The sequence below is a fragment of the Merops nubicus genome, unplaced genomic scaffold (genome assembly GCF_000691845.1).
Source record: "Merops nubicus isolate BGI_N331 unplaced genomic scaffold, ASM69184v1 scaffold18112, whole genome shotgun sequence".
Lineage (NCBI taxonomy): Eukaryota > Metazoa > Chordata > Aves > Coraciiformes > Meropidae > Merops > Merops nubicus.
Genome location: NW_008591777.1, coordinates 23,386 through 38,117, shown reverse-complemented (window position 1 = coordinate 38,117; position 14,732 = coordinate 23,386). Strand labels below are relative to the sequence as shown.

Sequence of the window (14,732 nt, the reverse complement as noted above, 5' to 3'; positions counted from 1 at the left end):
CAGAGGCACAGTGTGGTGGGGGGTGGGGAAGTTCATTCCCTAGTATGCTTTCCCTGCAGTGTTTGCTGGTTTCCCATGCTTGCTGCTGGGCTGGATGGATCGTTAGTGTGGAGGAATGGAAGTCAGTAAATGACTGCCTTGCATCAATGTGCTTTTGGAGTTTTGTTGTTAATAAACTTGAACTGTCAGACAGAAGGAGGCTTCAGGGACTTGTTGCTCCTGTTAGAGTTCTGCCTAACTCTTGGATAAGTGATTTAAAGGTGTTATATATATTAATGTCTTCACTGACAGTATATAATTCCTTACATAATCTAATGTTGATACTTCTTTTTTTCAAACTTGCTTTTAGCAAAGAATGGCACAAGAAGTCTTGACTCACTTAAAAGAACATCCTGATGCATGGACAAGAGTTGATACTATTTTGGAGTTCTCTCAGAACATGAATACCAAAGTAAGCGAATGAACTTTTATTTATTTGATTTTCTTCTTTCTTCCATTCATAAACTTTGAGGAAGGTGTAGTTTTTAGCCATAGACTTGATTCAAACCACAATTTTTTTTTTTAATTGTCCCGTTCCCAAAGTTGGCTTTAAACAAGAACTGTAAATGGACACAATAATTAAACTTCCTTTTACATTGACAAGAGTGTTTTTCCTTTTTTTTGTCTTAAAAAAAAAGGAAATGCTGAATTGGATATACAGGGTTTTTTTTTTTTTCAAGACACATAAGCATAATGCCACTTCCAAAGATTGGTCTGTTTCTGTATACATCTGAGTAATGAAAAGTTTCCTAGGGCCACATTTTGTCCTTGGGTAAGTGCTTGGCTGTTTTTGATATGAGCCACATGCACATAACCAAGGAGAGAAGTTGTCTCCAGGTGTATTAAAGACAAAAGAGAAAACCTATTAGGCCAAGATTTTGAGCAATCAATGGACGCTAAGCACCCCAAACTTGTGGTGGTATGAGATAAGTCTTTACTAATGTGCAAAACACATTTGATTTGTACTGGTGTTTTAAATCCATCCATCATGGTAGAGACTAAAAGGGGCAGCATTCAGGGTTTTTTTTTCTCTACAATTTGAAATGCTTTACCTAAGACTTCTGAAGTTTGAACTGAAAAGTTGATCAAAATGTGTTTTCACTGTCTTAAGTTTAATGATGATTGCCTCAAATAACTGACATGCATGTTTTTCTGGTTGATACACACTGTGTTCGAACAGAAAATGGTGTTTGGATGGTTCTGAAACCAGGGGGTATTCATCAAGCAGTTCTGCTTTTTTTTCATTGCTCTGAAGTTTAGGGAAAAACAGTTTAAAGAACTTCCTCAAAGTGCTAACCTTTAAGTAACAGTGTTTGCCTGTTTGCTTGCCTGGTAAACTTTGCTTTTTATACTGACAGACATTACTAATGTTTAAGTTGATTTATCAACAGTATTTTTAAAAACTCAAATTTGTCTTGTGAAAAATGAGATGATTAGAGGAACAGAAAGAAAGCAACAGGTAAAGAATTCTTCAATTTACATAAACTGCAAATGATTTGGTGCTAAATTTATGCACTATGACATTTGGCTTTTATGCAATCATAATTTTTCTTTAATTAAAGCTGTTAACACTACCTGATATTAATCATAATGTTCCATTATGTTGATTGCTTGTAATAGGAAGAAAAGGGGTGTCTTCCTGTGCAACTGACACAGCTAGGCTTTGACGGCAGGCCTCCACAAGGTCTACCCTTTTGATTCCCTTTAACTGAATTCTGTTCATCAATTGTTTTTGTTTCTTGGGAGGTGGGAGGGAAAGGGATTCGGTGCATAGAATAAGTAATAATAAGGGTACTATAGAAATTTCTACCATAGGGATCATTTCATACTTTTTTTCCCAATCTTTGCTGTTACTTGTCCCTCATCTTCATAACTGGGCAGTGAATTGATGTCAGACTGTTAGAAATAAGCAAACAAAAAGCAAGAGAATTTTGAAAGAGTTCCATTTGATGCCCATTCTAAATGTGTTTGCAGGCACTGTTGTATCAAAAAGTATGCTTCTGATAGTTCAAATGGCAAAGTTTGTAACTGGTGTCAGTGACTTTTTTTGGGCTTGGTGTGTCTTCTTAACAAGGAAATACCAAAAATTAGAACCATCGAATCAAATGAAGCTTAAGAGCACAACAAACCCAGTAAGCCCCTTGCAGAGTGGTCAGGAAGGCTGATGAAACCTTCAAATGTGGTATGAGAAGAGGGATGTGTAGATGAAGATTGTATATGGTGTTTTTATTACTGTTCCCATTTCATTTCATGTGTGAGTGTTAGGGAAAATGAATATCTATACTACTGAGGAAGAGGTGAACAAGACACTAGCAGAGGGCAAAACTGAAGTCACCCATGTACAAAAGAGAGTAAAAATGAATGAACCTGTTCTGTTTGAGAAGCATATATCCAAGTTAGATATTTGAGCAGATAATGGGAGATAAGTGTGGCAAATTGCTTGAGGTGTCTGTCCTTTTATTGAACTCAGGAAATCCTAACTGTGTGGGAAATAGAGATGAGGGCTGTCCTTAGTGCATCAGGTTTTTCTTTTGAGTTTTGGTCATGTAGTGCTTTTGTGAAATGAAACTAGATTTGCCATTATGGTCATAAAAGCTAAATAATTTGACTTGTGGATAAAAATTTGGGAGCAAAATGAATGTTTTTTGATGAGCTGCTGGCTGAACGGGTTATGAGCACATGTGCCTGTAGAATGTAGAAATTTAACTAGAGTTTCAACCTGCTTCAGGAAAGTTGGCACTGTCTGATATCAATGTTCATACTTAAAACATTTTTAGGAGCAGTTGTATGTTTTGTATCATGAGGCTGGATGGAGTTGCAGGTGAGGTCTATAACTCTATAGCAGTGGCTGAAATTACATCCTGTGAAGTAAAGCATTTTATTGAAGAATGTTTTCATACATTTTCCTATATGAACATTCTCCTGATTTAATTATATTAAGTACTTAAGTAAACTTAAAAATTGAAATCTAGTTGCTAAGGTTTTGCTGCTGACTGAAGAAAAACAATACCCTGCCAGCTTTCTGGCTTTTATTGGTACCCAAGAGTCTGGAAAGTGACAGAGTATTTCTCAAATGCAGGCTGTACATGTGAAGTTCAGGGGAAATGGGGTCAGACAGAGAGGAGCAGCAAAGGGACATAGGTTATGTTAAGATGAGAACAGCAAAAATGGTCTTTTAATACAATGTAGTTTGGGACAGTCTACATTGTGGGTTTTTTTAATGAATGTAAAACTTAAATGATCCCTTTGGTTGAAATTCTGATGATCCTATTTTGTATACAACTAACAGTTTTAAAGAGGAACTCTTATTCTCAGCCAAACTTCTAACTGTGAGAACTTGATTTTACCTTTCAGGCACTGATGTGTTACTTTTTTCTTCCTAATCCAGTGCAGATAAAGTAAATGTAGAACTCCCTGTCCCCTTTTCTCTCCTGTCTATTCATGCTAATGGGGGTTTATGTATGAAGTTCTTTGATCATATCATCACAAACTTCTTTCCCTGTTACTGTGAGTTGGCAGTAGGGGCAAATGGGCAGAGGGCCTGGCCTTACCAGTTCCTTTTGCAAACGTTACAGTTTGGGGTAAGAACATAGGAAGGAATTCCTGAAAGGTAAAAGCATTTTCCAAGAGCTTCTTCACATTTTTATTTTTCTTTGACTGAGCACAAAAGTTCATCTTTAACTAGTAGAAATAGCTGCCATATTGGGGTGGGTATTGAAACTAAATAAACCTGTGGGTTGTCTTGCTGTTCCTAAAGTAACACACCAGTGAAGTTTGGGAAGTACTTTCTTTAGAAAGTGCCAGTATCAGGTCATGTGATGCTAAGACAAGTTTGGTTTTTTTTCAGCTCTGAGAGGAACGATAGGAAGCTTGAGACCATCCAAGCTGCTAAATATTTTAGGAGCCTGGTGGCGTTAATACTTGAACATATGAGTAGTCATTTATGATGCAAATTCATATCTGGCTGCTACTTTCTCTTCTCCAGATAGCCAAAATTGTCTGCCAGAGGGCTTTTCTTTTTCTTTTTCCCCTCCTGGTGTGAGCATGATCAAACAGCAGGACTTAGTATAGCAAAGAATAAAACAAGGAAAAAAAATGCATGAAACTTCAGTAAATGGGTGAATAGACATATTTAATAAAATTGTTAGTTTAATAATCTTGAAGTCTTAGATGTTAAGTGTGAATGTCTGTTTGAATGAGAGTCCTGAAAGTTGGTTAGTCTTACAGTAATGTACTCACATTTTCTTCTTCTCCAATTTCAGTATTATGGACTGCAAATCTTGGAAAATGTGATAAAAACAAGATGGAAGATTCTTCCAAGGAACCAGTGTGAAGGTAGGGAAGAGTTTTGTGTTTTCCTCTTAACTTTGCATATTAACTTAGATTTAGACTCAGTCCCTGTGTAAGTAATTTTCAGCTTCAGATACAATGAGGCCAGTAACTGTTACTTAGTAAGGCCATGTAGAGGAAACCATATCTTTGCCTTTCATGGTACTGGTTTTGGTGGACTGATGAGCACCTGAAACTCTGTGAATGCCACGGGAAGATAAAATGTATGACGGGTAGTTTGGAAACATCCCTTAAGTGTTGTACTGACTTAGAGGCCAAGCTTACCTGGAGAGGTCTGATGCTAGGTGCCTTCTGAGGGTAGCTCCTGGCTTTGAGATAGAGGTTGTCATTCTCTGTCTGTAGCACAGGATGCTCTCCTCAGCCTGCCTGGGCTGTGTGTGCAGCCCCACCAGGCACTGTTCTGTCAGACTCTGTGGTCCATCTGGTAGCATGTGTAGTTTTAACTTTTTTGAATTTGTAAGAAGTCATAATTATTCTCCAGTAGAAATCCAGAGAAAATGCATCTTGCTGCCTATTAACGGTGATTCACTCGTTTAGACAGTGAGATGCTATAAAGTTTGTGTTAACTCATGGAAGTGTATATTCAGCTAGGTGCTTGTAATTGAAAGTGCAGTGTAGGGCAAACCCCAGTCTTCTGTCACTGCAAGGAATCTGGAAGTCTTGAAGTAAATGCTGTGTCTTGGTTTTGTGTCTTTTTTTCCATCTCCCCCTCCTAGCTTGCAATATATGTTAGGTGGTACCCCTGTGGTACAGGGTCACTGCTGGTTCACATTGCTTTCTGTCAAGTCATGATAGCTTGGACTTCAAAACATTAAGTTACAACTGCTTTAAATTCTTGATGTTGAATGTTGTCACCGTTCTGTACTTGGCTTTTTACTAAAAGCTGGTTTTGGAACTCAGTAAAGTTAGTCCAGTAAAGAACTCTGTAAAGTGTTCTGCTGTGAGCTTTTATTATCCCTGCCAAGATATACTTTAAATTTTTACTGCCAGGGCTTTGATTATGAACCTGTGGTTAAAATGCAGTTTTAAATGCTGATGAAAATAAATGTGTGGAGGGAGGCTTCCACGTTTTTGAGATTATTTTTCTCACCTTTCCTTCATCCCTTTGAAGTATACGTTGACAGATAAAGCGTAGGCTCTTTTTGAAAGTGGAAACAAGGTTTCACATTCATTCTGCTGCTGGAAACAGGTTTCTAAGAAACAGCTTCAACTAAGGCTCAGACACAACTATGTCCTTCTGAGAAACCAAGGGTGCACTCTGAAGTCTTCTGTGTGCTTTTAATAATTAGAGTATTTCAACTTACTCCTGCTACATTGCTGACTATGAGCACTTAGTTCAGCATTTGGAAATAGTTCTCCTAAAGTTTTTGGCTGTAGGAGCAGAACAGGAAGAAAGTAATAGTAGTATGAGAGGTTATTCAGCTTATTACTGCCCACTGTTGAACAGAGGTGCAGTAGAATATGAGATACTCTGTTCCAAGCTGTTGAGTAACTAACTCTGTGGCAAGTTCCTACTGTGGAATACAGCTCACCAATTATAAGTCTTAAAAGACACATTTTTAATGCATTGACAAGATGAGAAATAGTGGTGGTAGGATGAGGCTGCTGGCTGAGCTTTGGGTCATGTTATCTCATATGTTCTTGAGCTGCCAAGATGATACCAGATAAATGAGTTGTTGAACTGATCTATTTGAGTTGATGTTTGAGATCTGTGTGACTTCACTGCTTTTAGGCATGGTAGCACTGTTTGACTGGTTCCTGTCATCTAAGAAGATGCAACAACTACAGATCAATAGATTGCAGTGCAAAATAAAATTGTCTGTAGTTGTGCAGTCAACTTTTAAATATAATGTTCTTGGTTTTTTTTCTGACTTCTGTACTTCATCTGAAGACTCCAGAAGGAGGAAAAAAAACTCTTCATCTTAAATTATTTTTAGTTCAACCTCTTGAAATACCTTCCTTTTCCCAGAGCCAAATAAAAATGGTGAAATTGCCTTTTATCCTCTCATTTTAGGGGAAATGAGTTAGTTGGCTTTGACTTGCCAGGTTTCTCCTGTACCTCAGTAGAAGAGGAACCAAACGTATTTAGCATTTGGTGTGGCATTTGATCCATCCTAGCCACAGTGACATAGGAGGGAGAGTCAGTATCTAATCCAGTTTCATCTGGTCTGTGGTGGTTGTGCTTTTTGTTTTTGGTTGGTGATAGTGGCTGGTACAAAGGAACTGCTCCAGAGCTCATTCGGATGCTTTGATTACCTAGGAGATAAGAAGACTGGTTAAACTGAAGTTTCCCTGACTCTGAATTGAGTCATTCCTTCAGCTGACAGGATTTTCAGTAAAATAAGAGTGCAGGAAACTGAAACTAACAGTAAGGAAGTAATGTTTAGTGACAAAGCAATTAATGAAGGTTTATAAATGAATTCGTTTTGCCTTATAGCTTACTCTATAAAATGTGATATGTCAGATTTGATTTGTGTAGTAAATACAGCTGACATCTTACTTTTGGTGAAGATGATACTAAATCCACTTCTGAGGAAATACTACTTGCTCTTTGTAGCAATAGTGGTGCTTCAGAGTTCAATTTAAGAGCAGACCTGAGTTGAGTTGTCAGTAGATGAAAATTTTTGAAACAACCTCCCTGAAAAATCAATGGAGAAGTAAACCCATGTCCTAAATTACAGAGCCTGCACTGCAGCTGTTCTTCAGATTTTTTTTTTTCTAGTTGTGCCTCAAGTTGTACATCTGAATGACTTGAGATTAGCCAGGGTTTTGTCACTGCTTCTGTCTGAATGCTGGGAGGATTTAGCTTCCAGCATGGAATTCCAAGTACAAGTAGGAAAATAATTTTCTTCAGATGTGTTCTTTGGATTTGAAACTCCATTCTCAAGGTTGCTATTATTTTAAAATAGCTTTTAATCTTCAGCTCTTCTGGCCATGATACCTCTTAACTTGTAAAAAGCTTGTAAAAAGTTTTTGGTTTTCGAGTGTCACTGATTTTTTTTGAAGGTTGATTTTAAGCATTTCTGAGGAATTCATCTGTTTCATCCCATAATTCAAAACAGGAATTGGGCAAAATGATCAATTTATATGTCTAAAATATTTATGTGATTACTCTGTTTTTTCTCATCCTTTATTTTTTTGTTAGCTTTTGGAGTGAGCAGTTGGAACCAATTGTTTGAATAGACAAAAAGTGGAGTTTGTGGCACAGAAATGATAAAATTCAGTTAAATCAGATATCTGACCTGGATGTTGAACCTTGAGACACATTTAGTCATAGACCATAGAGATGGTCTTGCCCTTTAGAACATATTTAGTCCTTAAGGAGAATGCTTTGGGATGCTTTTACACATAGAAAAATGATGTAATGTGGTTTTCATTCAGACCTGAACAAGGCTGCTTTAGTGAGCAGTGGGTGGCATATTCCAGAACATCCCACACAGTGGTGAATTTGGCTTGTTTCCAGAGTATTGTATTGTCATTCTCAAGTAAAAGTTCTGAGTTTGAGGTGATACTAAATTGCTTTAAACTCTGCTACTCTGTAGGGTTGATTGTTTAATAATACTTACAAAGGATGTCATTTGATTAAAGTGCTATGGTAACAGAAAATCCTATTGAGACAGTGTGAAAACCTGCACAGAAATAAAGGCTTCTTGGTCTTCCAATTCAGTGATACATTTCATTAATCCTGCAATGTGAAATGAAATTCTGTTCCTGTGAACAGAGTGAGCTTGTCTGGAGTGTTTTGAATGGGAATGGATAAGCACTTCTTCATTATGAAACCTGAATTGCTTGTACAACTTCTCTCATTTTGAAATGAGCGGAAAAAAAGAGAAGTGTTCAGAGAGATGTAGTTTAGTGGCTTACAGGAAGGTCCTGGAGTTAAGTGTAAAGCTTTTGATGTAGTAGAACTGCTGTAGAAGAGATTTTTTGTGGTGTGATTAGATATTTTAATGGAAATTTCTGGCCTGCTTCATCAAGAGAGATTTTTTGATTCCTGTGTGTGGTGTAGGGGGAATGAGGTACATGGAACCTCAAAAGTGGGAGGAGGGGTAAGGGAAGACAAGCTCTATGCCCTTTTTAAGAATTTTCATGAATTACTTTTTTTTTTTTCCCCCTGTTAAAAAGCAAATAGATAATGGGTTGATCAGGTTCAACAGTAATGAGGAAAGATTATTTGTGGGGAAGTGCTTCTTCATACTGAAGATGGTGTTTTGACTACATGGGACTACTTAAACACTTTACTATAAGTATGTATGTGTACAAACATCTCTGGATGGGACTACTCAGGTTTAGGATTACAAATCCTAAATTTTGTTGCAAAATAATGTTAATTTCCTGAGATGTTGTCCACTATATGCCTGTTATTATAGTGTAAACTCAGATCTGCAGCACCAGCTAGAATATTTTTTGGCATTTGTGGAATGCTTGTGCCCTGTACCTGCACAAAAGTATGTGCCTGTGTGTCTCAAGTACAAGAAGTGTGTTTTTCTAGGTGTCTCTGCTCCCTGTGTGCTTCATGGTAGTGTGCTCTATTGGGTCAGGGTAGGAATTCCTCTGAGCTCAGGCTAAACAGCCTGGATGAGGTACTGCTGGAGACTGCTTCTAAAAGTACAACCAAAGATTAAACTGTGTAGGATATTTCACACGTCTCAAGTTCAGAGTGCAGAATTTACTTCTGTTGGATCATATGACCTTGCTCTGTCCCAGTCCAGCTGGAGCCACTGCATAGCTTGGGTCACCTGTGAAAACACTGTCCTTCCAGAAGGTGTTTGTTTTACTGTGTATTTGCCTCTGCAGAGGAGCAACTTTCACATAAGGCTTACAATACCTAATGTTCATCCATAAACATTCCAGAAGGCCTTGAATTAATATCCTTGCTCAAACATTTTTTTGTACTTTGTACAAAAGTACTTTTTGTATTTCGGTTATCAGAAAATTATAATGGTGGTGCTACTTTGGGCCCTCTGATGTGCAGCCTTTGTCATAATTACAGCTTATTTTGATGGTGCAGCTAGACTGATCTACTTAGCTGCTGTGGAAAAAGGTGTTCCTCACCTGGGCCCTTCTTGGTGTCTTTGAGCCAGTGCTAGTGCTTCTCTGGCCTTCTAGTGAGCTAAACTGGCAGAAGATAGTTTGAAAACAGTATCAAAACTACCAAACTTTTTGGCAACTCTGTTACCAGTTCACTGTCTGAAAGTGTCTTGAGCAGGTGTTAGGACTGCCAGGACTCTCAATGGTAGTTCTGGAATGGTAAACAGAATCTGCCTCCCTTTGGTCACAGGCTGTCATGAGATCAGCATAGTCATAGTTTGGATGGTCCTTGAAGGATAACAGCTTTAATGAAAATACTATTACTAATAAAACAGAATATATACTAATATATGCAAACCCAGAATCGAACCAACTCCCTCCCTGATGGGAATATGTCACTGTCGCCCCCAATGCTGGGGAGCAGGTCCTGGGGAACAGTCCCAGACTGGACTTAGCAGCAGACTGTAACTGGGTACAGGGGCTGGGTTCTGGAACTTGATTCAGGAACATATGGCTCAGGATCAAAGGTAGAATGGATGAAGTTCTCCTCAGATGCTGGCCATTGAAGGAGTAGCAAAAGAGAGGAAGAAGGAGGTGAAGGGCTTTTGACCCTTGTGATCCTTCAGCTTTTATACTGAATATGACAGATATGGGGCTGGGATACCCCAGTGGTGAATTTGGGGTCACTTGTCTGCTCCTTCCTGCAGGTGTGCTTTACTTCCTGCCCCTCTCTTGTGGTACAGAGGATTTAGCAGTGACCTTGGTCTGCACACCCATCCTTGGTGGTAACTCTAAACATGGAGCATTATCACTGCTAGAAGCAGACACTGTGAAAATATGCTGCTACCTTGAGAAAATACAATTAAAGAGCTTTAGCTGAAAAGTAAAATCACTGAACAGAATTAGTTCTGTTCTACCCCAAACCAGGACAGGAGACCTCCAAGGCAGTGCTTCTGTGGTTTATGCATGTCCCATGCCTCTTTAAAATAACACTTCGCTTTAAGTTCTTAAAACGTTGATTTTACCAAATCCAGCAGACTGATACTACTTGAACGTTTTTTTTGGCGTGTTCTGCTGACAAATATCAACACATAGGCTAGTTAATATGTTTTTTTCCAGGATATAAAGCTGAAATATCTTTGTTCTGCTGAGATTTATCTTTCTTATGAAGTGATAAGTAAATTAATGACTAAATATGGAGCAGAAAGCACAATACTTTGAAGGAGAAAAAAAAGTAGAAAATGCCATTTAAGCCAGTAAAAGCATTAGAAAATTGGATAGTTGCTGCTTTTAAGGGATTAAGAACATGGCTTTGTTCACTGGATGGAAGACTTTAGAAGCCTGAAGCATGACATGTGAAAACTAGCAAACTTCTGAGCTTTAGTTGTAACAGCATAATGTTATTGATGCAGCAGGATGGAAAATACATAGCTTTGGAGTTGGAAGTCTGAGAACAATATTCACTTTCTAATTCCTTTTTGAAATGCAAAGAGTTGCAGCAGTAGGCTTCCCTTAGTGGTTTGGCAGACAACTATAATAGTTTAGTTTCTGGCACTGCAAACCTATTTCCATACTATTTTGGGGCTTTTGTATGTCATTTGTGAACTACTGTAATGTTTCAGCAAAGGGTGTGTTCTTTAGCTTTAAAATACTAAGACATGGGTAGAATGTCAGGTGAATGGTAGTGCTTGGTAGTAACTCCTACCCAGTGACTGACAGTGTTATTTTTTTCATTTAATGACCATTCTGGGGTAGTGTGGATTGATCCCAGTTGATGATGATGAATAGTTTCATTTGTAGTTGAAACTACCTGTAGAGCAGCTCCTGTCTAGTGCATATCTAATGGCTCAAAGTCTAGACCTGGTTTTTCCAGATTTCATGAGGATGCAATTAGCAAACTTTCTTTTAATCCTGTTGCTCGGGCCTGAAATGCAAAAAAAAACCCTAATCCCGGTGGAGTCTTAGAAATGTTTGAAAATTTAGAAAAGTGGCTAGTGGAGAAAAAATTAATTCAGTAGGGGAAAATGAATTCAACAGAAGGCATTGTTCTAAAATCTTGCAATGCATGTATTCTGTCTACATGAGTCAGCTTGCTGTCTTGTTGAAGGGATGATTGAAACTCGATTTTGGGGTTGTGAATTTGAATAGCAAAAGATACACACCTATTCTAAAACTTCCTCATGACAAGAGAATGATTGTCTGGTCTGAAGTGTGTAATCCCTGATGCATTCAGATCATTGTCAGAGCTATGCTGAAGTGGAACTGTTAGGAAAGTTCACCTAGTTCATGACTTCAGATCCTCTGTGTGCACCTTTTCCTGGAGTCAAATGGTTTTCTACAGAATGGCTTTTTAAAAATATGTATATAGTGATGAAAGTCACTTGGAAAGCCATTGTTTTTGTGTCGTTAGTGGTTAATAGTGAGAAAGGAGCTGAGAATTGGGTGGGAAAAGGAAATTTTAAGCAGTATATCTTGTTACATTTTGGGGATTCCTTTTTTTTTGGTGGAGCTGAAACTGATTGATTTAGAGTATTTGTAGAAGAAACACAACAAAAGTGATTTAAATACAATCTCTGCCCTCAGTTGACAAATAGCTTAAGAAAAACAAAAGCAATAAACTAGACTTTATTGTGAGTTTTATAATCCATGGCATCCACGTGTGCTACAAAAAAGCAGAGTAGTCCAAATCCAAGTGCATCATACTACAGTGGTGAATAAAGTTTTCAATTTTGCTCTTGTAAGTGTGGAGGAAAAACTTTGCTAAGCTCTAGCACAGTGTTTCACTTCTAAATGCTGTGCATAAGAATTCATGTATTTAAGATGGATCACTTAAGTCAACTGGAGCATCTCTCAACTTTGACATACAGTGAAGGTGATACATCAAAGCTTTTCATTAAAACTGGAGTTGTGCCAAGATAGTTCCTTTTATTCATGGACTTCAATTTGTATTAACAAAGCATTAGTCAGAGAAGATAGAGGACTGTCGTTGGGATTTTTGTTCTGCCATTGTAAACATTGGGCTTAGGTGGCTAGAATACATCTCCCAACCTTGGAGGTGATAGGTGTCATCTGAAAATGCATAATGGGTAGCTATACATTCTGCTGTGGGAGCTCTAGTGCAGCATTTCTAAGCACCCCTCCCAGGACGTGGACCAGAGCCACATTTCTTCACATGGCTTCCAGTCTTTAAGAAGCTGATAGATCGGTCTGGTGCAAATTATTACAAGTACACTCTAACCCTTAGTCTGTTTTCCTTCTGTTTTATTGACATAGTTTAAGCATAAAACCATTTTGTAAATGTGAATTATCTTCTTGCAGCATTAATACAAAATTGGATGTTTTTCCGTGTAGCACACAAGTCGAGGGGTGATCACTGACACACGCATAGATGTTCCCTAGAGGTGTTTCTCTTTAAAAAAATGTGAAGAATATGAATTAAAAATACATTACTGTGTTTGTGGCCTCTGGTATAGTTGAAGATAAATTTCCAACTCTTTCTGCAGGTATTAAAAAATATGTTGTCGGCCTCATTATCAAGACCTCTTCTGATCCAGCGTGTGTAGAAGTAAGTGAATTCTTTTCAGGGGAGGAAGAGGGAGGGGAATATTATGCATAACCTGACTCTTCTTTTCTCTTCTCCAGAAAGAGAAAGTGTATATTGGGAAATTGAATATGATTCTTGTTCAGGTAAGCACAAACTCTCAAAGTTTTAAATTGATAAAAGTTACAAAGTCTTTGGCTTTGTGTATGTATCTAATATGGATGCCTCACTTTTCAGATACTGAAGCAGGAGTGGCCAAAGCACTGGCCAACTTTTATAAGCGATATTGTGGGAGCAAGCAGGACTAGTGAAAGCCTTTGTCAGAACAATATGGTGATCCTGAAACTGTTGAGTGAAGAAGTGTTTGATTTTTCCAGTGGCCAGATCACTCAAGTAAAAGCTAAGCATTTGAAAGATAGGTGAGTATGTGTATATATATTTAAACCTTAATAAATTGAGTAGACTTTGTGCTTGCTGCTAAATGGGTGGTTGTACTATGAGCTTTTGAGTGAACACCTAGAACTGTCTAATTTGATTTTGGAGACTTTGTGGGTGACTAATGTATTTTTTTTAAAGTTAGGTGGTAACAAACTTTTTGTACTCACAGTTATTTCTACTTTACTGCAAGTAGCATCTATTGACTGATGGTTCCTGCTCTTTAACAGACCACTCAGCATTGCTTGAATTTCCAAACCTGAATTTGCAGGCACAGGCTTCAAGCTACTTAAATATGTGTTATTATTACCATGAAAATTGGTAAAAGCCAGGTGGCTTGTGAATGCCTCTGTGCACACAGGTGTTGAGAACATGTTCTAGGAACGCAGACATATTAAGGTAGATAGAATTGCTTATGGAATGTGGAAATACTTAATTCTTAATTTTTTTTTTTTACAGCATGTGCAATGAATTCTCTCAGATATTTCAACTGTGTCAGTTTGTGATGGTAAGTCTTTTTTAATGGTGTTTATAAAATTTCCCCCCCATCAAGCCTAACGAGGTCATAAACACTAATGGTTTTTTATAGGAAAACTCCCAAAATGCTCCCTTAGTTCATGCGACTTTGGAAACTTTGCTACGATTTCTCAACTGGATTCCTCTGGGATATATATTTGAGACCAAGTTAATCAGCACACTAATATACAAGGTACTCATGCAAAAATTGATGGCTCTTAAATTTAAATATCACTTGCAAAAGAGCTTAGTGTGCAATGCTCTTGTAACACTTTTTTCTTCTCTGAATAGTTCTTAAATGTTCCCATGTTTCGAAACGTCTCTTTGAAGTGCCTCACAGAGATTGCAGGTGTCAGTGTAAGCCAGTACGAAGAACAGTTTGTAACACTTTTTACCTTGACCATGATGCAGCTAAAACAGGTAATGTTTTTAGAAATCTGTCTCTTTTGACTGTCCCCATTTCGCAAAATCATTTTCTGTAGAACCTGGTTGTTTACTTGTTTATAGTCATTACAGAGCCTTTGATAGGACAAATACTGTTCTTAGGTGGCATTATGGCTTGACAAGAATGTGCAAGGTGTACTTTTCGGACTCTAGATCAGAGCTGTGATTTACCTGCATTGATATCTTTAGATTAAGAGGCATTTTCAGCACTCATTCTGTCTAATGGGGAAAACAGATGCAGCAAAAGTGTACTGTGTGACTTAGGAGATTAAACTGACTTACCTTCTACTAGTTGCTACTTAATTTTTGAAACCAATAGAGGTTTGTCGTAAAGCCATGCTTCAGGCTTATGTAATTGACCTCTGAGCAGTTCAGA

At 37.9% G+C, this 14,732-nt stretch overlaps 1 protein-coding gene across 1 annotated transcript in view; it reads left to right on the top strand.

The window, feature by feature from the left end:
• The window catches only part of XPO1 (exportin 1), a 33,996-nt gene that overhangs the window by 3,482 nt on the left and 15,782 nt on the right, over window positions 1-14,732 (top strand). The window contains exons 2-9 of the mRNA XM_008950391.1: window positions 350-451; window positions 4,302-4,374; window positions 12,924-12,985; window positions 13,063-13,107; window positions 13,199-13,380; window positions 13,856-13,904; window positions 13,986-14,105; window positions 14,204-14,332. Of these exons, the coding sequence (XP_008948639.1) occupies window positions 350-451; window positions 4,302-4,374; window positions 12,924-12,985; window positions 13,063-13,107; window positions 13,199-13,380; window positions 13,856-13,904; window positions 13,986-14,105; window positions 14,204-14,332 (762 nt within the window). The remainder of the gene's footprint in view (window positions 1-349; window positions 452-4,301; window positions 4,375-12,923; window positions 12,986-13,062; window positions 13,108-13,198; window positions 13,381-13,855; window positions 13,905-13,985; window positions 14,106-14,203; window positions 14,333-14,732) is intronic.